This window comes from Electrona antarctica (genome assembly GCF_951216825.1).
Source record: "Electrona antarctica genome assembly, chromosome: 10".
Classification (NCBI taxonomy): domain Eukaryota; kingdom Metazoa; phylum Chordata; class Actinopteri; order Myctophiformes; family Myctophidae; genus Electrona; species Electrona antarctica.
The window spans coordinates 41,429,235-41,455,784 of NC_136791.1; the positions used below are offsets into that span (position 1 = coordinate 41,429,235).

Genomic DNA, 26,550 nt, shown 5'->3' on the forward strand with positions numbered 1-26,550 from the left:
CCATTCACAGTCACCAAGCACGATAACAATCACGATAACTTTAAATGTAAGTTATAAACGAAAGTTCAACTGAGAGGTGGAACTAGCCTTCACCCACCTCAGTTCCCTCATTCCAACTCATTCGGCCCTGCTCCAATCAGATCAACGTAACTCATGTCTGCTCTCCTTTAAAAGGGCGGCTCCTCCTTCCCTGTCTCACTTGTGCTATCCGTTCAGGTAGTCTCAGGTAGCGTATAGCGTCATGTCAGACGCCGACGAAACCAGCACCCCTCGCCGCAGTTCCAGGCTAGCAGACGCCGAATACCACCTATGGCCAGACGAGCTAATCCTCGCCACACTCTCCGAGCACGGCATCATCCCCGAACCAGGTCTAAACCACCCTCAGTTGGTCGATCTCCTCCTTGCCTCCCTCGAGTCAGCTCAGACTCAGCAAACCGACTCCAGCACAACCCAATCCCAAGACGAGAGTAAGGCAAAAAAAAGAAAAACACAACACCACGCCCAGCCGAGCCCGCCCGGGATGAACCCGAGGTTCCCGGCGGCTCCCAAACCCACTCGGTTCTCGTCGAAACTCCTCATTCACCGCTGCCTCACGGCACCACTGCCCTGCTGTTGTCAGCCATGACCTCTCTAGCGAACGCTGGGAAAACACGCTTAATCATCGATTTGTCAGAGCCCCACTCCGGCCCGGAGCGGTAATTTCATGATTCCACTCGAAAACTTTTCTTTGCACTACGCTTCCATCGATCAATCAAGCTCATCAAAATCGCAGGCCAAGGCGCATGGCTGGCAAAAGCAGACATAACCGATGCCTTTAAAGTAATGCCAATCCACCCGTCCCATGTCCCTCTTCGGAGTTAAATGGGAGAAGTTGTTTTATTTCGCTACCCGTCTAACTTTCGGCTGTAGAAGCAGTCCCCATATCTTCAACCAGCTATCGGAGGCCCTCTGCTGGATCCTGCTAAACGTAAATCGCCTGCCGTTCGTCGTTCATCTCCTGGATGATTTTTTGCTAATAGATTTCCCTTCTCAGCCCAATTCCCAGCCAGTTTCCATCGCGCTTTTCGAGCTGTACCCCATCGCAGTAGCCTGCAAGCTGTGGGGCCCCCGCTGGTCCCGCAAGCGCATCGTGTTTAATTGCGACAACGAGGCCACAGTCTTCATCTTCCAATCAGATTATGCCCCTGATGAGATTCATTACTTGGTCCTCAGTCATGCTCAATTTCATAGTCAGAGCGGTTCACGTCCCGGGCCACCTTAACCATATTGCCGATTGTCTCTCTCGTTTCAAACTCCAGGAGTTCCGCCAGCGATGCCCTACAGCCAAACCATTCCCCCTGGTCTGCCCCGCGTCTGCCTCGCATGTTACGCCTCGGCCTGGTGCAAATTTGGTCAGTTCTGCGCCTGTTATTCCATCTCCCTATTCCCCGTGCTAATAGCTACTGTCTCCTCCTTCCTCACCTTTCATTTTAAGTTTAACCGTCTCAGCTGCAGTTACATCAACGGCCTACTGGCGGGGATTCAGTTCCACGCCCGCCTTCACGACCCCATTTTTCCCAGCCTGTTCTCCTCCTAAAGGGTTTTCTGCGATCGTCGCGTCACACTACGGACAAACGCCTCCCCATAACGCTAAACGTCCTCCATTCCCTCATTATAGAACTTATAGGAAAGGAGTCTTCACTCCCTATCTAGACTGCCTCCTCGAATATATATATATATATATATATATATATAAAACTATATTATTATAAAAAGCTTGGGGGGACCAAGCTTTTTCACATTTTTTTTTAACTGCATTGCAAAAGTAGCATTTTTTTGCGGCTTTCGCCTTCATTTTATATTTTTTATAGAGGGACAGACAGTAGGCTGACAGGAAATGGGGGAAAGAGATAGGGGAGTGACATGCACTAAAGGCTGTCGGGATCGGGAGTCGAACCCGCGGCACACTGCCAGAGTTGGGCCTACCGGCCAAGGTGCCTGGATCGCTGAGCCACGGCCCAGGCCAGTAGCATTACTTTTGACAGTGCAGACACATAATTGCCTTCCTTGATGTATTATCGCAAGACACACACAGCTCCCCTCTGCAGTACTCCTAAAGTGACTGCATGGAGTCTGTCTCATTTCTGTAAAATTACTGAGTTGACTGTTATGTTATGCTGTTCTTTTTCTATAGTGAATCCGGGGGCCCAAGTGAAGTCTGACATCAAATCTCTGCAGGACAAGAGGGAGAAATACAAAGAGTTTGAACAGAAATACAAAGATCTGTTTCAACACAACAAGAAGCAGGTGGTGGTCACAGAGAAGAAGATCAGAGCAGACATGGAAATGTTACACCAGTTCCTGAGAGAGGAAGAGGAGGCCAGACTGGCAGATCTGAGGGATGAAGAGAAGCTGAAGGCAGACATTGTCCGCAGAGAGATGAAGAACATCCAGGAACAGATCTCCTCTCTCTCTGATAACATCTCTGCTGCAGAACAAGAGCTGCAGGAACCCAGTGGTTCATTTGTCAGAGTAGAGTGTCCAGTGCCAGAACCACAGCTGGTGTCAGGAGTGATGATAGATGTGTCCAAACACCAGGGAAACCTGACCTACAGAGTCTGGGAGAAGATTAAAGACAAGGTCAAGTTCACACCTGTCCTTCTGGACCCAAACACAGCAGACTCCTGGCTCTGTCTGTCTGAAGACCTGACCAGTGTGAAAATACATTGCAATACATCACATTACGCTGGAACCAACTACAAGACAAAGAAGAGAGAACTTCCTGACAACCCAGAGAGGTTCACCTCTGGTTCTGGGTATGTTCTGGCTTCTGTTCTCGGTTCTGAGGGTTTCAGTTCAGGAAAACACAGCTGGGAGGTGGAGTTTGGAGACCTTTCTTACTGGCATATAGGTGTAGCGCGAGAGACTGTTGACAGGAAGGATTGGACAAGATATTCCTTACCAATACATGGGTTCTGGTGTGTAAACTATATGTTTGGGAAGTACATGAGTGGGTCTGAAGAAACCATCCCAGTCCAGAGGAATCTTCAGAAGATCAGAGTCCAGCTGGACTACGACAGGGGGGAGGTGTCCTTCTACGACCCCGAAGACATGAGTCACATCTACACTCATGAAGACGTGTTCACTGACAAACTCTACCCTTTTATCTTGATTGGAAGTGCTCTTGATGATGAAAAACCCACTGATGTCAGAATATGTCAAGTGGAGATATCTCACTCTATGTGATGATGAAGTGATGGCAGTGAGGTGTGCGTGCTTCCGTGCATGTGTGTACGTGGGGGTGAACTCCTAATACTAAACACAGTCTTAACAAAGAGAAAGCTGTCAACGGCTCTGTTATCTCAATAACAGAGCTACAGTATTAGCAACAAAATAAATTACTATAGATGTTCCAACTCCTCCAACACCAAATATTTCACACATCCCCGCACTGGTAAAAGGTTCAAAATTAAATCCTTCATCAATTGTAACTCTACACATGTGGTATACTTTGAAATGCCCATGTGGCTTGGCTTATGTTGGCCAAACCAAACGATCTCTAAAAATTAGAATTGGCGAACACAAAACTGCAATACGCACTGGTAACCTAGAATATGCCATGGCTAGGCACTACATACAAGCCAACCATGGCTCCCCAGCATCATTACGCTTCTGGGGTATAGAAAAGATGTCTACCTCTTCACGAGGTGGAGACATTATTAAGAAAGTGCTATGCGGAGAGGCCCATTGGATATATACTCTTAACACACTGGAACCCATGGGCCTAAACGAGGAACTGAAATTGTCCTGCTTCCTCTAATTTTCCTTCAGTTTCCCTCAAGTGTCACTACCAGACCACTACTCAGGTAGCCTCGGTCCCAGGCTCACTTACAGTTGTGATCAAAAGTTTACATACGTTTGTAAAGGACATACTGTCATGATAGTCCTGACTTTCCAATAATTTGTTCAACTCTTGTTTTTCTGTGATAGGTTGATTGGAGCAAATACTTCTTTGTCATACAAAAACAATCTTGAATTTATTTGTATTTTTATGAATGTTTAAGGGTTTTCTGAAAATGTGACCAAATCAGCTGGTTCATAAATATACATACAGCAATTATATTATGTCCCATGGTCATGTAGAACGTTGTGTCAATCAAATTAGCTTTGTGGCATGGCCTCTTAACTTAAACTGAGTGATTATGATTGTCTACATCTAGTGTTTTCACTTCTCTGAGCCTTATTTAGGGCTCGTTTGGCCACAACCCACAAACAATAAAATGTGAAAGTCAAAGGAGCTCAGCATGGATCTGAAAAAGCTGAAAATAGACTTAAACAAGTCAGGAAAGTCACTTGGAGCCATTTCAAGTCAGCTACAGGTCCCAAGATCAACTTTGCAAACAATTGTTTAAGTATAAACTGCATTGAACAATTGTGTCAATGCCACGATCAGGAAGAAAGCGCAAGCTATCACCTGCTGCTGAGAGAAGATTGGTCAGGATGGTCAAGAGTCAACCGAGAACCACCAAAAAGTAAGTCTGCAATGAGTTAGAAGCTGCTGGAGCACAGGTGTCAGTGTCCACAGTCAAGCGTGTTTTACATCGTCATGGGCTGAGAGGCTGCCGTGCAAGAAGGAAGCCCTTGCTCCAGAAGCGACACCTTAAGGCTCGACTGAAGTTTGCTGCTGATCACATGGACAAAGACAAGGCCTTCTGGAGGAAAGTTCTGTGGTCAGATGTGGTCAGATGAAACAAAAATTGAGCTGTTTGGCCACAATGACCAGCAATATGTTTGGAGGCGAGAGGGTGAAACCTTTCACCCCAAGAACACCACACCTACTGTCAAGCATGGTGCTGGTAGTATTATGCTCTTGGCCTGTTTCGCTGCCAATGGAACTGGTGCTTTACAAAGAGTGTTGTCTGTACTTTCCGTGGCACCCATTACAGTAGGCCTAATGCAATTTCGGATCTAACTATCGGTTCCTACAGACGTGCGCACAATCATGTATCCCTATTCCCTACTGTAGCCTAGTTTATTTGGTGAATATTGCATCTTCCTGTGATGGCGGGTGCAACCGTGCAATTATACATATGCATATATAGGAATGTTTTAATTAATGGTGCACCTGAGTTGATTTGATTTGATCGTATTTGTTAATTGTTGGTGCTTTGCATTGCATCAGGTAGACTCTTACTCTTAGCATGTTGTGTCATCTGGCTGGTTTGTTTCGACGGGTGAAGTTGAGCAGGTGAGTGACGAAATGCGGTTACAAATGTTTATATTACCATAAATGTTTTGAAACATTTTGATAAATCTTCAAAACATTTCCTTAGCAGAAAATAATTAGTAAATTATTATTATTAGTAAATATTCAGTAAAGTATTCTTGTGAAATATTCATATAGTATATAAAAGAGCTCAAAGGGTACATATTCAGTCAACTATAAAAAAATAAAAAAAGAGCTCAGACAGTCTTTGCGCAAACAGCCAAACACTCAACTCTCACCCAGAGACAACTCACCCTGAAAGTGAAGACAACTCACCCCGAAAGTGAAGACAGCTCACCCCCGAAAGTGAAGACAACTCACCCCGAAAGTGAAGACAACTCACCCCGAAAGTGAAGACAGCTCACCCCCGAAAGTGAAGACATCTCGGTCTGGTGAGTTGTCCGGACTTTCAGGGTGAGATGTCCGGACAACTCACTTGGAGGTGCAAAAAAGGTGAGTTGTCTTGTTACCTTTGCGAATAGCAGTGGTGCAGGAAGTACTCAGATTTTAGAAGTATTGGCATCAAAATAAAGTAGGCCTACCTAAAGTAACCATGTCCCATTTTCTAAATTTGTCAAAATCTTTCGAAAACCTGAATACTAGCCAAAGGACAACTAGGATGTTTATTAATGTATTTTTGTAATAATAGGCCTACATCCAAATCTGGATGTAGGCCTATAGGGTAAGCTATAGGGTAAGCTCAAACCTGTCATGTGAGGTCATGGTCATTATATGAATGCCATTCGCTCCAGGACTCCTCATTAGTGGGGTGTCAGTGTCATTCATCAGCGTGGCTCTGGGCAGATACAACCACTGGGCTATTGTGTTGAGGAGAGTGACTCGGATAAGCCCTCTCATCAGTAAGACCTGCAGAGAGAACAGAATCAGCCCATTAAAGAGAAAATCTCAAGACAGGTCAAAGTGACAAGCAGGAGGAAATAAGGCTTTAACTGCATGCAGACCCTGTTGTGTTTGTTTTAGTTGGTGGCTGCGCACGGCTTCAATGCATTTGATGTTTCATTGTATTGTTTCACAAATACATGGAGAATGTATGAAACAATATTTTGTAATTTTGCTCCCCACTGACATCAACATATCAAAGGGTCTGTCACTGTGCATTCTTCTTGGCCAGGCCAGCTATAGGCCATAACCCCTAAAACAACGCCCAGAGAAAACACTGACAGACAGCTACTATATGGTTTGATTGAAATTTGTATTCACAGCTTGTAGAATGGGTATAGGTAGGTACAGTTTAAACGAAAGTACAGGTCATTAACTGCTACGAGGGTAAAACCAGAAAAAGGACTAAGACTTGTTTATATCAGGGTCCTCCATTTTCAACTCATCAGAACATTTAAAGACGTACAAATACACACTTCTATGAAAAAAAGGAAATCATACAGTTAAATAAAGTAAAAAAGGGGAAACGTGTAGGCTACAGTATGGAAAAATAGGGGGGGGGGGGGGGGGGGGGTACTTTTAACTTTTTTACAGGGGCCAGTTTCGAATAGCACCTGCCTGTATAAGTGCTCTTTGAGAGTGTGAATATAGGGATTCACATTTCTTAATGGCTGTTGGTAGGGCGTTCCACATCTTTGTGGCATAGGAGCGCCCCTTGTTAATCTGGGTTGCAGCGGGTTTTTTGCATCAATCAGTGCTATTGAACACCCATTACGTCTGTGTGTTGGTTAAAAATATATTGAACCAATGAAAAGTAGTTAAAAGGGCTTCGGACAAATCCTCAACTCCATTGGGCCCTCAAACTGTCTGCTAAAGCAGCTAACTCCACACCTCTCAACCCCTCATGCAAGTCATTGACAATATATAAATTAATGTAAATCGCTCTGGATTAAGAGCATCTGCTAAATGCCTAAATTGTAAATTGTCACAAACCAACTTTAATGAAGCAGTATTGCTTTGTTTTCAAAATATAAGGTTTTCATTTTCTGAAAAATGAACATTTTGGAGTTGGGTTGTTTCTTCCCGACAGAGCAGAGATATGGATATATAATTTGTGAATATTTTTTCCCAAGAATTTAGGATTTAGAAGTGTTTTTTTTTTTAGAATCAGCCTTAGACCTAAATGGTTTAAACCTTCAACGGTTTTCAGATATTTTTTGTGCTCACACAACAGTATGAAATAAAGTATCAATCATTTTATATAGCAGAGCAGGAGGGTCATTTTGGTTTGTAATGTTTCCTCTTTTATATATATTTTATTAGGGAAGAATTACAGGTATTACTACATACTAGATATACAGAATACTGATGTATTCCCCTTATTGCATGGAAATCATTCACCGACTAAGACATTTGGCAGAGACAGAAATGTATAATTATTTAGCATAGGACTGATAGGAAATGTTAAATTGTAGAATGATAGAACCAAGTGGGTGGATACAGATTGAACAGGTGCTTGCACATTGTAATTAGTATTATGGTATATGCAATCATGAGTCTTAAAGGACCACTTCACCACTTTTCAACCTATCTTCATAAGCATCATCTTAAATAAGATTTAAAAAAAATATATATTTAGATTTTCATTATTGTGAGAACGATGGCTTCCATTATCGTATTGCAACTTTACAGGAATAGAATTACCTTTGATTCCCCATCGATGATATCACTGGTGGACAGGTTTCTGAACTGCCCACCACCCTCAAATGAGACACAGACAAAGTACAAGAAAATGGTGGCATCTTATCATGAACATCAATGAGGACCACTTATATGAAGGCAGGTTGAAAAGAGTGGTGAAGTGGTCCTTTAAGCATGTATTATTCTCTCTAACCATTTCTCCAAAGAATATAATTTCCTACATTTGTAAGTAATTTCATTTTTATTATTTTGGCTAACGGTGTACTCAATATGGCAACCTGGACACGTCAGGAATGTATCACTGGGAGACCTGGGCTGCACTGCCATGGGACCCATTTTCTCAAACAATTTTGAGCCCTCGTGGGGGTTAATCCTGGGCCTGGGCTGCACCACCATGATGGGACCCATTTTCTCAAACGGGTCTGCAGGCTTTGGCCTTGGCCCGAGATGCATGGTGGTGGGGAGTGATTACAATCAACATTCAAACCGTGACTGACAAGAGACTTTCATAAAGTACTCAAAATATACATGTACACTCACCACATAGAAAACTAGAATAGAATCAGAGACAAAAAAAACCAAACCATTTGACCATTCTAAACAAACAGTGCTTCATCTGACTCCTAAATCAGGGGTTCAACGTTTTTGGCCGGGGACCCCCGGAAATGCTTTGGCAATGTCTCGGGACCCCCGCCCGCCCCCTCCCGACCCCCAATATAAATTGACTGCTACATTAACCTTAAACCATTTTGGGCGGGAACCCCTTGGTGTTTTAAGCATTGTTATAATTTAGCTATTGAAAAATAGCAGATCTACAAGCTCATAGCGCGCCACTCGGTGGCACGCTACGACCTTGTAGGTCTGCTATTTTTGAATTCTTTTGGAAAATAATTTGGGGACCCCCTAAAATAATTTGGCGACCCCCCGAGGGGTCGCGACCCACGGGTTGAGAACCCCTGTCCTAAATGACTTTATATGGAGACAAAATACAACAATTCCACCAATGAATTGCAGATTCTCATTGTGGAATAGAAATGATCCCAGACAGCTGCCCTCTGTCCAACATATAAGGCTTTGGACCATACTCTATGCTTTGGACACAGTGACCTCTGCTGTTGGAACACAAAGATGACACCCCCCATTCTCCCAGTATGGATTTCCCCATGAATAAAAAGCTGTCTTTTCTAAGTATTTTCATAATCTAAGCACGCTCCCATAATCATTAAATCATGGCTGTTTGACATAGTTCAGAACAGAAAAATCACTTCCAATAAGATTTGAAGATAATTTTAATTAATTATAAAAAAGGAAAATGCTCACTCATACTCATGTAAATGCAATTCATAAGCTTTCTAGCCTTAGGCTCCACTGAAAATATACAACATAAACACAATACAAAAACACAGAAAAAATTTACAAAACAGAACCAATAAAATTATATAAGAGCATAGCAAATACATTTGATCCTCATCTCATTTGTAAATATGGGTCCTCGCCAGAGAAATGGCTCGTTTCCATTGGGGTCCCGAGTATTCAATTGATAGAAACCTTTGACAGATAATATAATATACAAGGACTTTTTTATGACCGTTGGTAGGGCATTCCACATTTGGTGGCATAGCAGTAGAACAAATTTAAGCCCTTGTTTGAGCCAAATCTGTTTTGAACATGATTTGTGGAGCTGCCTCTGGTGTTGTGTTTGTGGACATCTGGTTCAATGGACGTGGATGGTTCAAGTGAATGTAAAGAGAAAAAAAAAAAGAAAAAAGATTTGGTTGCCCCCCTGTAGAAACTCAGAGGACCCCCTAAGTGTCCCGGAACACATGTTGAAGAATCACGATCTGAACTGTTAGTAAAGATGACTTACTGGGTAGAGGTAGCATCTCACCCATATCACGTGCATCCTTAGTTTCCAGCTGTTGACAGTATCTATCTCTCACGCCGCACGCACGCACGCACAAAAAAACAAAAGTCAGTGTTCAAGGGTTAAATAAATTTGATGCTTTTTCATTATTAATGCTTATTTTTCTTCATTAATGGTCATCCGATACTGTCCAAGGCCCTTGTGAAGTTGTGAATATATCCTTTGAAGGCATGAATTAAATTAAAGCACACCTGTACAGTGAACTTGTCCACCCGTGCACACAATATCAGTACACGTTGTCGCTGCCAGGTGGAACGTGAAACTATGTCAAAAACATCACTTTTCAGGAAATTGAAGGAATTGGAAAGGTTCCGAAATTCTGAAGAATGGCCGATCTAATTATGCATTATACCTCACCCCTGCTCACTTTGACAGACTGGCATGGCTTAGGGTCGACGACAGAGTACAGCATCTTGCAATGGGTCTGGTCCACAAGATTCGATACTCCACCAAGATACCCATGTACCTGTCTAGATACTTCCTTAATGTTAACGAAGTCCACACCCACAAGACCAGAGGGAGTGCAACGAACCATATACAACCCAGATTCGGCACAAACAAGGGACTAAATTATTTTCGCTCCTATGCCACCAAAATGTGGAACGCCCTACCAACAGTCATTAAGACATGCGAATCCCTTGACTCCTTCAAAACCGCTCTCAAAGGGCACCTACGGATGGCTGCAATTCGAAACTGGCCCCCGTAAAATCTGAATACCCCCCCCCCCCCTCACTGTATGTGTTTCTTTTCCCTTTTTACCTCCATTATGATGAATTCCTGTTCTTTGTCTATATAGAAGTGTCTATTTGTACGTCTCTAAATGTTTTGATGAATTGAACATGGTGGACCCTATTGTAAACAAGTGTAATGCTTAATTGGGTCGTCCACTCAGTTAACAGCCTTTGTATTGAGTTTGTGCTTGAAATGTAGTGTAATTCTGCATACTGTTAATACAATTTTCAATCAAAAATCGGCTATTTCCACTACTTTTGCTTGACAATTATCTTGTATGACGAAGTAGGGCATTAAATGACAAAAAAATAAAGTTGCAGTTTGGAGATACAAGGTTTCTGCCCAACAGTGACAGCATGCTATGAAATGCAAGCTTGTGTACCTATACACATTCACAACCCTCAAGCTGGAATTTGCTTTCGGTGTCGCACACTGTGACAATACACAACCTACTGTACTACAAGCCAATCTACTAGTCAGGGTTTAAAGCCCCAAAACAATCCCAAGACTGAAAATGTTTTTTTGCAAATCTGCACTGATCTCATTAAATGACCCCTATGAAATCCTCAGGACTGAAATCCGTCCCCAGGACTGAGAACTTTAAGCCCTGTGTGTGCCCCAATTATACATAATCCTACACCTCCTGATGCAATCTTTCTGTATACAGAATATCCACCAATATAACATGGCTCAGTAGGGGGGGGTGAATCGCCCATCGTCTCGTAGACGATTGTTTTGGAGAGTGGTTGTTTAGTGTAGTGAGTTAAGTTTAGCAAGTGTTTTGTAACAGGGGCAGCTACATGACATGCACATTTGAGTCCCAGAATTGGCATCAACTCAGCTACAGGGACAAGAGCGCCACAGTGTATACACACATTATGTCTATAGAGCATGAAGTTCACAGGTTCATGTACTTTTATAATCCCCTTAGGGGGATTTTGGATCACTGCATATCAGAACTGTGTTCCGATATTAAACAAATCATCCCAGCCGTTTCACTCGTATGGAAGAATCAACTGACTGAGAAAACGCTAATGTTACTGCTGTCAAATTAGTTATTTTCACTAGAAACAGACAAATTGTGAGTGAGACCGACTGTCATAAACGATAGAGACACATGACAATTTGGGACCATAATGCTTATGAGAAGATTTTAAAATGACCATGTTATTCTCCATAGAGAATAACTTCCAAACCCCTTGGAACCAGGGAGTGACATCAGGACTTCAGCGCTCTATACACAACACATTGATTCTCAACAGGTGGAAATTTTAAGTCACCTTGTCGTATGAGGGGGACACCATCAACACCCTCCATCTGTTCAGTGCAGCCTGTCCGCATACCTGGATTGAAGGCAAAGAAAGGAAACCTTAAACTCCAGTGACAAAAACACTGCCTTCAACTTCACACAAGTGCTGCAAAGTATATAAAGTATCAAATTTGTCCATGACGCAACTCAGTAGTCAGATCCGTAAGTTGTTCTCATCAATAGATGATCAGTTTTGGGATAAAGACTCATCATTGTCAAGCAATAAACAGCCATCATCATGATACCCATTTGGGTGCGTTAAGGTTGTTAAATATCGAAGAGCACCACAGTTCAAAAAGCAAATGTCATGACAAACACCATTTGATATCCTTGCACATGAATCATATTGGTCAAGACAAGAACATTGGTAACGCTTATGCCTCAGATGGTAGTGCATGTTAGGTATTCTCATAGATAACGCTAATTAAATGTGTCAGTAAGCAGGTCAAACAGGATGCACCCTACAGTATTAATGCTACTAACATTTATTGCAGTAGAAGTTTCCAGAGATTTTCTTCCCCTCATCTCAGCACTACCACCTTGTGGCCTATAGGGAGGAAAGACAAACAAAACAAGTCTTAACTCAATAGACAACATCATATTGACACTTATTGGCAACAGTCAGTCTCAGATGGTAGTGCATGTGAGTTTTTTCATGGTCGTTAAACTCAACCAAGGCGAGTAGTGTAATCATAGACAGACAATATAGCACAAGATATTTAGAGATACTAGGCAAATTAGTTTATAGGAAATTGTTGTTGTTAGTCACATTAGACAGTCGACAGAAACGGACCATTTTTCCTTTTTTACAGATTGAATTAGATGGAAAGATTCACCCAATTCAATCTGAGAACCCAACAGTTGGTCCTCCAGAAGATTTCACTATGAAATCTTAGGAGCTCTGAAGTTTCTCATAAAGAGTTATCAGTTTTGGGATAAAGGACTCATCACTGTTAAGCAAGGACAATAGTCATGGCCATTGAATTGTTTAGAGGCCGTAACAGACAAGTAGAAGTTAATTTTGTAACTTGTGGGCATTAGTACCTAGTCTGGTAAACCATCCTGGGCCAACAATTCACATTTCATGAGTCTACTGCAGACCGGTCTTGCCGCAAGCACTTGGGGCATTTTGCAGAAATCAAACGGTGGGATGACCAGTACGTTTCCTGTGAAAGAGGTCAACATTAGATACAGGAGCCAACGGCAGATAAACTTCAGCACAAATGGCATGTCTCAGACAAGTGTATCATTTCAGAGTCAAGACTCAAACAAGGCATGGTAAGGATAAAACAAGTTACATCACAGACTGCACAGGTTCAAATAGAAGACCCTTGGTCCTTCCTGGTTGGAAAATTAAAGTCACCTTGTCTTATGGAGGGCCATGGACATGCATCAACACCTTACATCTGTCCAGTGCAGCCTGTCATCATACCTGGATTGAAGGCAAAGAATGGAAACGTTAAACTCTAGTGACAACAAAAAATTCTGCCTTCGAACTTCACATAATGCAATAGGATAAGTGCTGCAAAATATAGGAAAGTAACACATTTGTCCATGACTCAACTCAGTAGTCAGATCCGTAAGTTTCTCATCAAGAGTCAGTTTTGGGATAAAGGACTCATCACTGTTAAGCAAGGACAATAGTCATGACCATTGAATTGTTTGGAGGCTGTAACAGACACATGAATTCACATTTCATGCATCTACTGTAGACTGGTCTTGCCCCCAAGCACTGGGTGGGCGTTTTGCAGAAACCAAACTGTGGACAAGCTAATCAGTGTCTGCTCACCTCGTCTTTTGGAGGGCCACGGACAGCATCAACACAGTCAGTCTGTCCAGTGCAGCCTGTCATCATGCCAGGATTGAAGGCAAATAAATGAAACATTAAAAACACAGACGCAATGGTATAAGGGGTGCAAAGAATATCCAAGAAAGTTAACAGAGCAAAACTAAAATTCCAACTTAAACACAGATCCAAAAGAATAAATGTGAAGATTATGAAGATGTATGGCCAAAATTGTGTCCATGACTCAACTCAGTAGTCAGATCCGATAAATGTCTCATCAATGGATGATCAGTTTCAGGATAAAGACTCATCATTGTCAAGCATGAGACAATCGCCCTGATCATGATACCCATTTGGGTGCATTAAGATAAATGTTATAAAGGCTCATACCACCTTATGTTAAATAGCCAAGACCACTTGATATCCTTACACATGAATGATAGTGTGTCAGGGTTAGAAATTTGGCATTGTTAAGAAGGAAACACTTATGGCTCAGATGGGTAGTGCATGCAAGTATTCTCATGGTTAAAATGTGTCAGTAAACAGGACAAACAGGATGGATCCTACAGTATTAATACTGACGTTTGTGCGGTAGAAGTTTCCAGAGATGTTGATTCCCTCACATCTCCCCACTACCACCTTGTGGCCTATAGGGAGGGAACAAAAAAAAACATGTGTAGCAAGTGGATGACTAATTAAAGGTTGGTATATGGTAAAGGAATTGACTGCACATAAACCACAGTACCAGGTTCGGAAGGAGCTCAATGTGTGAGTGAAAACCAGAGAAATAAGGAGGCAGAAACTGGAGTTAAAGGTTAACGGAAATATTATTATTGACTCAAAAAACAGAACTTAACAACTTTGAACATTTATAGAAAATAGAAAATACAAAATGGGGGCCCCTTTAAAGGTGGTGACTTTGAGAGTCCATGTTGAGTTCCTATGTTTCTAGGGGGAATTCAGTCTCTCTCCAGTGTGGAGAACAGGGTTACCACATTTGTGGAGGGAAGGGGGGGTGTCGAGATCCGGGTCGGCTCGCCAGGTCCAGGTACCAGCCGGTACCAGAACCATCCAAAGGAGATTCCTTTTAAGGACACAAAAACCTGACCTGCAAGGCCAGGTGTCTAAATCAGTATTGTTCAAAAATCATCGTTGTACAACTTTAAATCAAAAACTATTAATGAATAAAGAGTTCGATGTGATCAGTATCAATCTCTTTAATAATTTTTCTAGTAACAGTTTATATATCATTACATGCATGCTTTTAGAAAATAAAATTCAAGGTATTTTATAAGGGAGGCATACTATGGTCCAACGGAGCATTGGTTCGACATGCGTCCGCACCTCGGACTAGCGCCTGCTCCCGTGCTTGCGGTTATGGTTAGGTTAGGGTTTGAGGTGGGTTGTCGTGTTTCGGACCAATGACTAGTCGGACCAAACACATGCACTCATTTTATAATATCAATATTAATTATTAAACCAAAAGTTCAAACATAAATCATAAATCAAATACTTTCAATATAAACTCAAACAGTTAACCAGTTGATCCAAGTTAACATGACACCAAGCCTATATAACTCACCGAAGAGTAACCAAGGATTGTCACAGTAGTGAAGAGGAACCTGCTGCTGCCATGCCAAACATTTCAGCCATCTTGAATGAGGTGGGAGTGGAGAGTGTAGGAACTGATGTCACCTTTATACTGTCTTGATTGACAGTTGACATGGGTTGCCATTTTCGGGTTGCCATGTTGGCTGGGTTACACTTGTCTTAATATTTCGACAGACAACTACTGACACTTATTGGTGACAGTCAGTCAGTCTCAGATGGTAGTGCATGAGAGTTTTTTCATGGTCGTTAAACTCAACCAAGGCGAGTAGTGTAATCATTGACAGACAATAAAGACGACAAGTCTCGAGATAGGCAAATGTATTTATAGGAAATTGTCATCTACAAGCTCACCTCTGACAGATATTATAGGAGCTCTGAAGTGGTATGGTCCACAGCAGGGATTCCGCGACAGGTTATTCACGTACACAGCAGTATCCGGTTATCCACACGAGCAAGATGCCCAAGTAGATGATGTCTGCCATCAAGGTGCAGAACCTAAATTAAGGACACATTACACAGAATGAAAGACATTACCACTCATTGATGGGCATGGTTGCCAGCACAGCGTTTACCAGCATAATAGTGTACTGACAAAGCATCAAAAGGTTTCCAATAGGCTCACCTTGCAAGTGAGGCTTCAGGTGCACAATTGGCGGCTGGGACAACCATGCAGTACATTTCCTCTGTGAAAAAGGTCACCATTAGATACAGTAGCCAAAAGCACATACTCTTGAGAAAATAGCATGTCTCAGACAAGTGTATCGTTTCAGAGTCAAGACTCAAATAAGGCATGGTAAGGATAAAACAAGTTACATCACAGACTGCACAGGTTAAAATAGAAGACCCTTGGTCCTTCCTGGTTGGAAAATTAAAGTCACCTTGTCTTATGGAGGGCCATGGACAGCATCAACACCTTACATCTGTCCAATGCAGCCTGTCATCATCCCTGGATTGAAGGCAAAGAATGGAAACGTTAAACTCTAGTGACAAAACAAAAAATACTGCCTTCGAACTTCACATAATGCAATAGGATAAGTGCTGCAAAATATAGGAAAGTAACACATTTGTCCATGACTCAACTCAGTAGTTAGATCCGTAGGTTTCTTATCAAGAGTCAGTTTTAATAATAATAATAATAATAATAAAACTTTATTTGTATAGCACCTTTCATGACATGAAATGCAGCTCAAAGTGCTTTACACAAAAAAGAAAAGAAAAGCAGGGCATAAACAATACAGTGAGGACATGAATAACATTTTTTTTAAAAGACAGATAAATCAATTAAAAGCAAGGGTGTAAAAGTGGGTCTTGAGCTGAGCTTTAACACTTTGATTGCTGCAAGATCTCAACAGGCCTATTTGGATGTTGCTGCCGTTTAACATTGCACAAAGGCCTTGTTCGGGGGCCCACAGTAAAATGTTCTCTTATAGCGAGAATCACACGCCTACATCAAAAGAAAGCTGAACTTGTCCACTTCAATTAAAAAAAATACATTTTGATTTTACCATGTTCCATTCTGGAGATATTGACCTTTTTGCAACACCTGCATTTGCCTGGAAGTGGTTATCTTGAACAGCGAGCAGAGTTATGGATGGTTTAAAGTCAGAGACATTGACAGGCAGATATAAAATTGAACCCAATAAATATCCTATACATCCTATACACCGAATGAAAGCCCTGAATGTGTACTTTTACGAGGAAAACAGTAAACATTGATCCCATCTACAGTTAGACAGTAATTGGTTATTGAATGCAGCTTGTGCCCACCAGATAACTTCAGAGAAGACATGGACGTGAACTCCTCAATATTCACAAAATAAGGCCTATAGCGACATATAAATACTATATACCGTATGAAACAGAAGACTCTCTGCTTTCATAAGGAAAAAAATTGTACTGTAATAATAAAAAAATCACACCCCTGTGAAGTGAGCAGTGCAACTCTACTTCTCTACTTATTCACTACAGCTCGCTATATACGGACTGAGGCAGAAAGTCATGTAAACCTTTTATTTACAGTTTGGTCTGTAAACTTCTACTGTAATAATAAAAATCACACCCCTGTGAAGTGAGCGTTGCAACTGTTCTGTACTTATTCACTACAGCTCGCTATATACGGACTGAGACAGAAAGTCATGTAAACCTTTTATTTACAGTTTGGTCTGTAAACTTCTACTGTAATAATAAAAATCACACCCCTGTGAAGTGAGCGGTGCAACTGTTCTTTATAGTTGCGCGGTGCAACTGTAGAGAACAGTTGCACCGCTCACTTCACAGGGGTGTGATTTTTATTATTACAGTAGAAGTTTACAGACCAAACTGTAAATAAAAGGTTTACATGACTTTCTGTCTCAGTCCGTATATAGCGAGCTGTAGTGAATAAGTACAGAACAGTTGCAACGCTCACTTCACAGGGGTGTGATTTTTATTATTACAGTAGAAGTTTACAGACCAAACTGTAAATAAAAGGTTTACATGACTTTCTGCCTCAGTCCGTATATAGCGAGCTGTAGTGAATAAGTAGAGAAGTAGAGTTGCACTGCTCACTTCACAGGGGTGTGATTTTTTTATTATTACAGTACAATTTTTTTCCTTATGAAAGCAGAGAGTCTTCTGTTTCATACGGTATATAGTATTTATATGTCGCTATAGGCCTTATTTTGTGAATATTGAGTTCGGGTCCATGTCTTCTCTGCAGTTATATCTGGTGGGCGCAATGTGCATCCACCCAGTATCCAATTTATGACAAACTGTACATGGGATCAATGTTTACTATTTTCCTCGTAAAAGTACACATTCAGGGCTTTCATTCGATGTATAGGATGTATAGCATATTTATTGTGTTTATTGTTATATCTGCCTGTCAATGTCTGACTATAAACCTTCATAACTATGCTTTCTTTTTGATGATGATTGCCGCCTCGCCTAATCTATCTCACTGCTTTCATTGTTTTGATCGCAGTAACATTGGGGGGGGGGGGGGGGTCATGGGCACATTGGGCAGCAAAAGTCTTGATCCGTACGGCTATAAAAAGTCCCATTCCACCGTTCGGTTCAGAACTATAGTACAACGGTGAGACGCGTTGTCATCAGCTGATTTTGTTTTTCAAGCTAGTGTAGGGGAACATGCCTGGGCATGCTAGCCTGGCACGGCCAGACTCATAGCGAGGGTTCACTGATGTTTCCTCCGGGGAAGAATCTTCAGTGAATCCCCGCTATGAGGCTGGCCAAGCCAGGCTATGGGCATGCAGCTTGGGGGCGATGGAGGGGAAAAAAGCGTCACCCGGCTGTGATGTCGACGAGAAGGAAAAAATGACTTCCACAGATGACAACACCACGGTTTAGGTCGCGGAAAAGTTCGTTATACATTACACCCGGGTCGATTACGTCCCCGACGCGTTCATTGCGGTCTTATCACTACAATTATAATGAATAAAAAAGCGTTACAATCACACGTCTGAGCGATCTCCGATTATGACGGCTCTGCATGGCGATACGTGATCCACCAACGGAACACTGTCTTGTCGTGGCGGCCCCCCTCGATACTGTGGTTAGTTCGTAGTATTGTAGGATCGTTTGGTCGCTACAGTATGAAGAAGGAAACATGCATCTGTCCATGTGTGTTGCAGATGTTATGCATTGCAATGCCGATCTGGTGCATATGTGTTTAGGCAATAGGCAGCGTTCCGTTCAGCGTTCAACTGGCTTCTACACGTAAAGCGGCCAGCCCTCCTGTTTTCAGGAGGGGAGGGGGGTTTTTGTTTTTTGTTTTTTTTTCTGATCACGTGAGCGGGAGTAAGCAGCAATGATAGGGCGATGGTTCTTCATTGTCCGGGTGGGTAAAAAGATGAATGAAAGTATTCTATAAAAAAGTGATTGAAACGTATTGATACGTGATCCGCACCCGACGTTTGATTAATTGATAACGTATTGATACGCGATCCGCGTTGGGAGTGTTAAAAATGTCTACAGAGGCTGCCTGTCGAAGGTACAGTGGGAGTTTGTTCCACGCCGTCGGCCCGTAGAAGCAAAAAGCTGCTTCCCCGTATTTTTTAGTTGCCATTTTTTTAGGCAAAGCGAGCAGGCCAGCAGTGGAAGACCTTAGGGGGCGGTTTGGGACATATTTCGGCAGGCAGTCATGTAGGTAGGAAGGTGCGAGACCATTGAGAGCTTTATAAACAAGTAAAAGAATTTTAAAATCAATCCTAAAAACAACCGGAAGCCAGTGCAATGAGGCCAAGACTGGAGTAATATGTTCTCTCATCTTAGTTCTAGTTAAGACTCTGGCTGCTGCATTTTGGACAAGTTGTAATCTGTCAGTTGATTTCTTAGGCAATCCAGAAAAAAGTGCATTGCAGTAATCAAGCCGAGAAAAAACAAAGGCGTGGATTAGCGTTTTTGCATCGTCCAGTGACAAATAGGCTCTGATTCGTGCAATATTTCTAAGATGAAAAAAGGCAATCTTGGTAACATGATTAATGTGTGAATTAAAATTCAGTTCAGAATCAATAGTGATCCCCAAGTTCTTTACTGTACTGTTACTTTCTACAGTCAGGTTGCCAAGTCTGCTTTTTATCGATTCTTTCTGCTCACTAGAACCGATTATGAGAACTTCTGTCTTATCCTCATTTAGCTTGAGAAAGTTCTCACTCATCCAGCATTTAATGCTAGACAGACAGGTCAACAGCGGGTCTAAGGCACAGAGATCATCTGGATCTACAGAAAGATAAAGTTGGGTATCATCAGCATAGAAATGAAAATTGACTCCGTGATTGGTAATGAGTTCTCCCAATGGCAGTATGTACAGGGAGAATAACAGAGGACCAAGAATTGAGCCCTGTGGAATACCAGAACTGATGTTGTGTTTGTCTGAGTCAAACTCAGCTAGATTGACAAAATAGCTTCTGTTTGTTAGGTAGGAGGAAAACCAGGACAGGGCCGTGCCAGACAGGCCTACCCAGTGCTCCAGACGCTGTATTAAAATTGAATGGTCAATAGTGTCAAATGCAGCCGTTAGATCTAGAAGTAAAAGAACGGAAACATGTTTCTTGTCAGCAGACACCCTAAGATCATTCATTACTTTTACAAGTGCTGTTTCTGTGCTGTGGCCTTTCCTAAAGCCAGATTGGAATTTGTTATGCACATTGTTGTTCTGTAGAAACACATCCAATTGATGAAAGATGCATTTTTCTAAAACCTTGCCCAGAAAGGGCAGATTAGAAATGGGTCGGTAGTTACCCATCACAGAGGGATCAAGATTGTGTTTCTTGAGTAAGGGCCTAACTACAGCCGTCTTCAGTGAGTCTGGAAAGACGCCTGATTGTAGAGAGCTGTTTACAATTTTTAGGATATCTCCAATCACACTGTCTAAAACCTCTTTGAGAAAGGTGGTGGGAATTGTGTCCAATGAACAGGAGGATGATGTCATCTGAGATATGGTTTTTCGGAGTTAGTCTTCATCAATTGTACAGAAAGACAATAGGCTCCCCCTGGAGAGATCAACCCTGGCACCATTAGCTGCTGTTAGAGGGCTTGAGCTAGCAGCAGCACCATTCATAATATCAGCTCTAATGTTACAAATTTTGTTATCAAAAAAGCATGCAAACTCATTACACTTAGCTTTAGAGGCCGGGAACGACTGCTTGTAGGACTGGGGGGGGTTTAAAAGTCGTTCAATGGTAGAGAATAAGACTCTGGCATTTTTCTTGTTCTCATTAATAATGCCAGAGAAATAAGCCTGCCTTGCCAGACGCAGGGCTTTGTTATATGTGACTGTTGACTTTTTAAGAATCTCTAGGTGGATGGTGAGTTTGTTTTTTCTCCAAGCTCGCTCAGCTCTACGACAATCTTGCTTCAGTGAACGTGTATGCTCATTTATCCAGGGTGTTACTCTGGTGTTCTGTTTCTTTTTAGTTTTCATAGGAGCCACTATGTCAAGAGCTGACTCTAGTTTAAGATTAAACATTTGGACCATATCATTCACTGGGGGAGTATCGGATAGGGGGGGGGGCCAGATGACGAGAGAACTCGTTGGCTGCAGATGAGCTAAAAAAACGCTTTTTTATAGTATATTCAGTGATGTTTTTCTCTAGATCAGAGACAGTCATATTAAAACACAGCAAATAGTCGTCTGATAGCTCAGGCATTTCAATAGTCCTTTCAACAGTGATGTTCAGACCTCTAGAAATCACCAGGTCCAGAGTGTGCCCCTGTTTATGTGTAGGCCCAACAACATGTTGGATGAACTCAAAGGAGTGCAATAACTCTAAGAAACCCAGAGCCACCGCATTTGAAGCATCGTCCAGGTGTAGATTAAGATCGCCCGAGATAAGAGTTCTGTCATAGTTAGTGGAACAGATAGATAAAAGTTCTGATATTTCTGTTAGAAATACAGCTTTGCTGCACTTTGGAGGACGATAAATGCTGATCATTGGGATAGAGGACTGACCCTGCAGTATTGTGGCCTGGTATTCAAAGGATGAAAAACTGCCGAGCGTCAGAGCCTTGAATTTTAAAGTGTCTGAAAAAATGATTGCCAGTCCACCTCCTTTCTTAGCCTCGCGAACAGAGTGGATGAAACTGTAGTTTGCGGGACAGGCTGGCGCTAGGAGAACAGCTCCATCCGAGCCAAGCCATGTCTCTGTTAGAAAGATAATATCTAGCTTCTCTTTACATATTATATCATTTACAGAAGAGGACTTATTTGTTAATGACCTGATGTTAAACAAGGCAAGGTTTAGCTTGTTATCAGATTTTTGGGGGCTGTGATGCCTGTGAGGTACATTAACCAAGCAGCATTCTCTCTTCAGGCTACTCCTTGTCTTGGACAATCTATTTGAAATAACAGTGGAAATGTTGTGAACCTCAACCTGTACGGTGATTGAAACACCAGGCTTTCTAGAAGCAAGGGGTCCATACATGTTTGTTGCTACGCATAATGGACCCTGTTCATATCAGTTATCAAATGTATTTTCTAGGCTATATGGGCGTGGCATATAGCGTGGGATTAACTCTGGCCATGGTATCTCTCGCATTTTGGGCTGTTGGGCTGGCCGTAGGGTAAGGGGGGTCAGCCTTACTCCAGCGTTTATCAGGTCCATCATGCCCGGAGTGAATTTGAGGTGACGTATTGGTGAAGGAGTTTGAAATTCCTCCATTCGACTGTCATTGATGGACCTCTCGGCGGCCTCAGTATCCTCTCCACCAGTGGCCCCTGTGACTTCACGCTCTGTGAGTTTCTCCACCAGGGGGCGCTGTGACTCCACGCCCTGTGAGTTTATCTCCACCAGGGGGCGCTGTGACTCCACGCTCTGTGCGTTTTTCTCCACCAGGGGGCGCTGTGACTTCACGCCCTGTGAGTTTTTCTCCACCAGGGGGCGCTGTGACTTCACGCCCTGTGAGTTTTTCTCCACCAGGGGGCGCTGTGACTTCACACCCCGTGCGTTTTTCTCCACCAGGGGGCGCTGTGACTTCACGCCCTGTGAGTTTTTCTCCACCAGGGGGCGCAGTGACTTTACGCTCTGTGCGTTTTTCTCCACCAGGGGGCGCTGTGACTTTACGCTCTGTGCGTTTTTCTCCACCAGGGGGCGCTGTGACCTCACGCTCTGTGCGTTTTTCTCCGCAATAGTCACCCCCTATGAACACGGGGGTGAGTTCATAGGGGGTGAGTTTTTCAGGGGGCCATGCATCACCAGGGGACCATGCATCACGCTCTATGTAGTCACAGCAGATGCAGATATACCAGGGGGGATGCACTTCCTCTTCTCCATCAGAGGAGGACCACTCTTCTGCATCAGTCCAGAGCACATCAGGAGGAGTTGTGTGTTCACTTGATTTGACTTCTCCACCAGGAGGAGCTGTGGGTTCACTATCTGTGGTATTCCTTGTTTTGAGAACATCCTTGGCGAGGGGGAGAAGCTTGGCACCCGCCGCCACAATATTATCTGTTTTGGCTAGGGCGCTATCTCTTGATTCCATGTTGTGGAACAAGTTGCTGGAGAATAGTTTAACCCCCAGCTTGTTTAGGTGAATTCCATCAACAAAGAGGTGCCTACGATCAAAGAAGAAATTGAAGTTGTCAATGAAATTGAATGATTCTTCTGTGCATGCCGTTGAGAGCCATTTGCTGAGTGCATACAGTCTGCTGAAGCGTTCACATCCGGTCATTGGAGGTAGTGGCCCGCTGATCCACACGTCTAAATCTAGGGAGCTGAGGGTGTGGAATAGGGCTCTGAAATCATTTTTTTAGGATTTCTGACTGTTGTTTTTCTGTATCACGTGTACCGATGTGCAGTATCAGTGTTTTCACCATAGGGTGTGCAGCAACAACGTCAGAGATTCTGTCATTCAAATCAGAGACTGTGTCTTTGGGAAAGCATAGAACTTTTGCTTTTTTCTTTTTGTTACTTTTAACATATTTCACAGCCTGATCACCAACAATCAGGAATTCATTAATTTGGTCTCCATTAGCTCGCCTTTCATTTTCTGTGATGTTGAATCTTACCCTGCTCGGTGTGGCGATATCTCTGTCGTTCATCTGGAGCAGTGGGCTGAATCTGTTAGCCACCTGCACATTCTCCATATGGGGAGATATGATTTTTGATCTGCTTTTCACAGTTTTCCAATTTTGAAGGGGGGTGGACGAGGCTCTGAGTCGGGCTGGTAGCGTAGGCCAGCTGGTCTTATCGGGGCTCCGAGCTCTTCCAGTTAGTCGTCCTTTCAAGTCCTGTACGCCGTTCTCTCTGTTTGTAATCACAGTGGATATACCGGGGGGGGAGACACCCCCAGTTTTTCGTCCTTTCATGTCCTTTGGCCTTGCGCCGAGAGAACTCCAGGCTAATGTCTTATCCTGCGTGCGGTTCTCCTGATTCCCATGTTGTTGTTTTACTTCCAAATTAACTTTTAAATAGTGTAATTCCGCTTCGAGCACTGCAATCTTTTGAAGCAGTTTCTGAAAGTCCTTTGAAGATATGACAGGGAACATCGCGGTGCTGGCTATTTGCCAAGTATCCAGTGCTAGTTAGCTATAGCTATGTGCCACGTACCCATTCACTGGAGGTAAAAAATGAGTATTTTGCAGTATGGCAAAAGCTTCGTTCTATAGAAGAAATACAGTCCCATCGGTTTACAAGTAATGAGGATCCACTTGTAGTTTCTCAAAGAAAAATAAAACATTGATATCAGTTGAAGAATGCAAGCATAGGCGAGAGCAGCGGAGCGAAGCGTCCTCACTGTACGAGAGCAAGCAAGCAAGTTTTGGGATAAAGGACTCATCACTGTTAAGCAAGGACAATAGCCATGACCATTGAATTGTTTGGAGGCTGTAACAGACACATGAATTCACATTTCATGCATCTACTGTAGACTGGTCTTGCCCCAAGCACTGGGTGGGCGTTTTGCAGAAACCAAACTGTGGACAAGCTAATCAGTGTCTGCTCACCTCGTCTTATGGAGGGCCACGGACAGCATCAACACAGTCAGTCTGTCCAGTGCAGCCTGTCATCATGCCAGGATTGAAGGCAAATAAATGAAACATTAAAAACACAGACGCAATGGTATAAGGGGTGCAAAGAATATCCAAGAAAGTTAACAGAGCAAAACTAAAATTCCAACTTAAACACAGATCCAAAAGAATAAATGTGAAGATTATGAAGATGTATGGCCAAAATTGTGTCCATGACTCAACTCAGTAGTCAGATCCGATAAATGTCTCATCAATGGATGATCAGTTTCGGGATAAAGACTCATCATTGTCAAGCATGAGACAATCGCCCTGATCATGATACCCATTGGAGTGCATTAAGATAAATGTTATAAAGGCTCATACCACCTTATGTTAAATATCCAAGACCACTTGATATCCTTACACATGAACGATAGTGTGTCAGGGTTAGAAATTTGGCATTGTTAAGAAGGAAACACTTATGGCTCAGATGGGTAGTGCATGCAAGTATTCTCATGGTTAAAATGTGTCAGTAAAAAGGACAAACGGGATGGATCCTACAGTATTTGACTGTATTAATACTGACGTTTGTGCGGTAGAAGTTTCCAGAGATGTTGATTCCCTCACATCTCCCCACTACCACCTTGTGGCCTATAGGGAGGGAACAAAAAAAACATGTCTTAATATTTCGACAGACAACTACTGACACTTATTGGTGACAGTCAGTCAGTCTCAGATGGTAGTGCATGTGAGTTTTCTCATGGTCGTTAAACTCAACCAAGGCGAGTAGTGTAATAATTGACAGACAATAAAGACGACAAGTCTCGAGATAGGCAAATGTATTTATAGGAAATTGTCATCTACAAGCTCACCTCTGACAGATATTATAGGAGCTCTGAAGTGGTATGGTCCACAGCAGGGATTCCGCGACAGGTTCGTCACGTACACAGCAGTATCCGTTTATCCACACGAGCAAGATGCCCAAGTAGATGATGTCTGCCATCAAGGTGCAGAACCTGAATTAAGGACACATTACACAGAATGAAAGACATTACCACTCATTGACGGGCATGGTTGCCAGCACAGCGTTTACCAGCATAATAGTGTACTGACAAAGCATCAACAAGTTTCCAATAGGCTCACCTTGCAAGTGAGCTAGGCTTCAGGTGCACAATTGGCGGCTGGGACAACCATGCAGTACATTTCCTCTGTGAAAAAGGTCACCATTAGATACAGTAGCCAAAAGCACACACTCTTGAGAAAATAGCATGTCTCAGACAAGTGTATCGTTTCAGAGTCAAGACTCAAACAAGGCATGGTAAGGATAAAAAAGTTACATCACAGACAGCACAGGTTTAAAGTAAACACAAGACCTTTGGTCCTCCCTGGTTGGAAAATTAAAGTCACCTTGTCGTATGGAGGGGGGACAGCATCAACACCTTCCGTCTGTCCAGTGCAGCCTGTCACCATACCTGGAATGAAGGCGAAGAAAGGAAACAATCATTACCTTCAAAGGACAAGTGCTGCAAAATATATTATATTAAAACATCACATTTGTCCATGACTCAACTCAGTAGTCAGATCCGTAAGTTGTTCTCATCAATAGATGATCAGTTTTGGGATAAAGACTTGTCAAGCAATAAACAGCCATCATCATGATACCCATTTGGGTGCGTTAAGGTCGTTAAATATCGAAGAGCACCACAGTTCAAAAAGCAAATGTCATGACAAACACCATTTGATATCCTTGCACATGAATCATATTGGTCAAGACAAGAACATTGGTAACGCTTATGCCTCAGATGGTAGTGCATGTTAGCTATTCTCATAGATAACGCTAATTAAATGTGTCAGTAAGCAGGTCAAACAGGATGCACCCTACAGTATTTTGAAAGTATTA

The 26,550-nt window shown here is 42.6% G+C and overlaps 1 protein-coding gene and 2 long non-coding RNA genes across 3 annotated transcripts; 1 reads left to right on the forward strand and 2 right to left on the reverse strand.

The window, feature by feature from the left end:
* Positions 1–241: 241 nt before the first annotated feature.
* On the forward strand, positions 242–3,225 carry LOC306930837 (E3 ubiquitin-protein ligase TRIM35-like; the record flags this gene model as incomplete). The annotated part of the gene is made up of 4 exons (XM_079511933.1): positions 242–595; positions 1,034–1,211; positions 1,299–1,391; positions 2,174–3,225. The coding sequence occupies 4 exons, from the start codon at positions 242–244 to the stop codon at positions 3,223–3,225; spliced, it is 1,677 nt and encodes a 558-aa protein (XP_079368059.1).
* Positions 3,226–11,101: 7,876 nt separating this feature from the next.
* Positions 11,102–14,243, reverse strand: LOC306931722. The gene is made up of 6 exons (XR_013791047.1): positions 14,180–14,243; positions 13,601–13,656; positions 13,175–13,243; positions 12,856–12,977; positions 12,295–12,358; positions 11,102–11,845 (listed from the first exon to the last, which is right to left on the reverse strand). It is a non-coding gene; the product is annotated as an uncharacterized lncRNA (long non-coding RNA).
* Positions 14,244–16,086: 1,843 nt separating this feature from the next.
* Positions 16,087–25,291, reverse strand: LOC306931723. The gene is made up of 3 exons (XR_013791048.1): positions 25,237–25,291; positions 24,648–24,703; positions 16,087–16,154 (listed from the first exon to the last, which is right to left on the reverse strand). It is a non-coding gene; the product is annotated as an uncharacterized lncRNA (long non-coding RNA).
* Between the last annotated feature and the right edge of the window lie 1,259 nt (positions 25,292–26,550).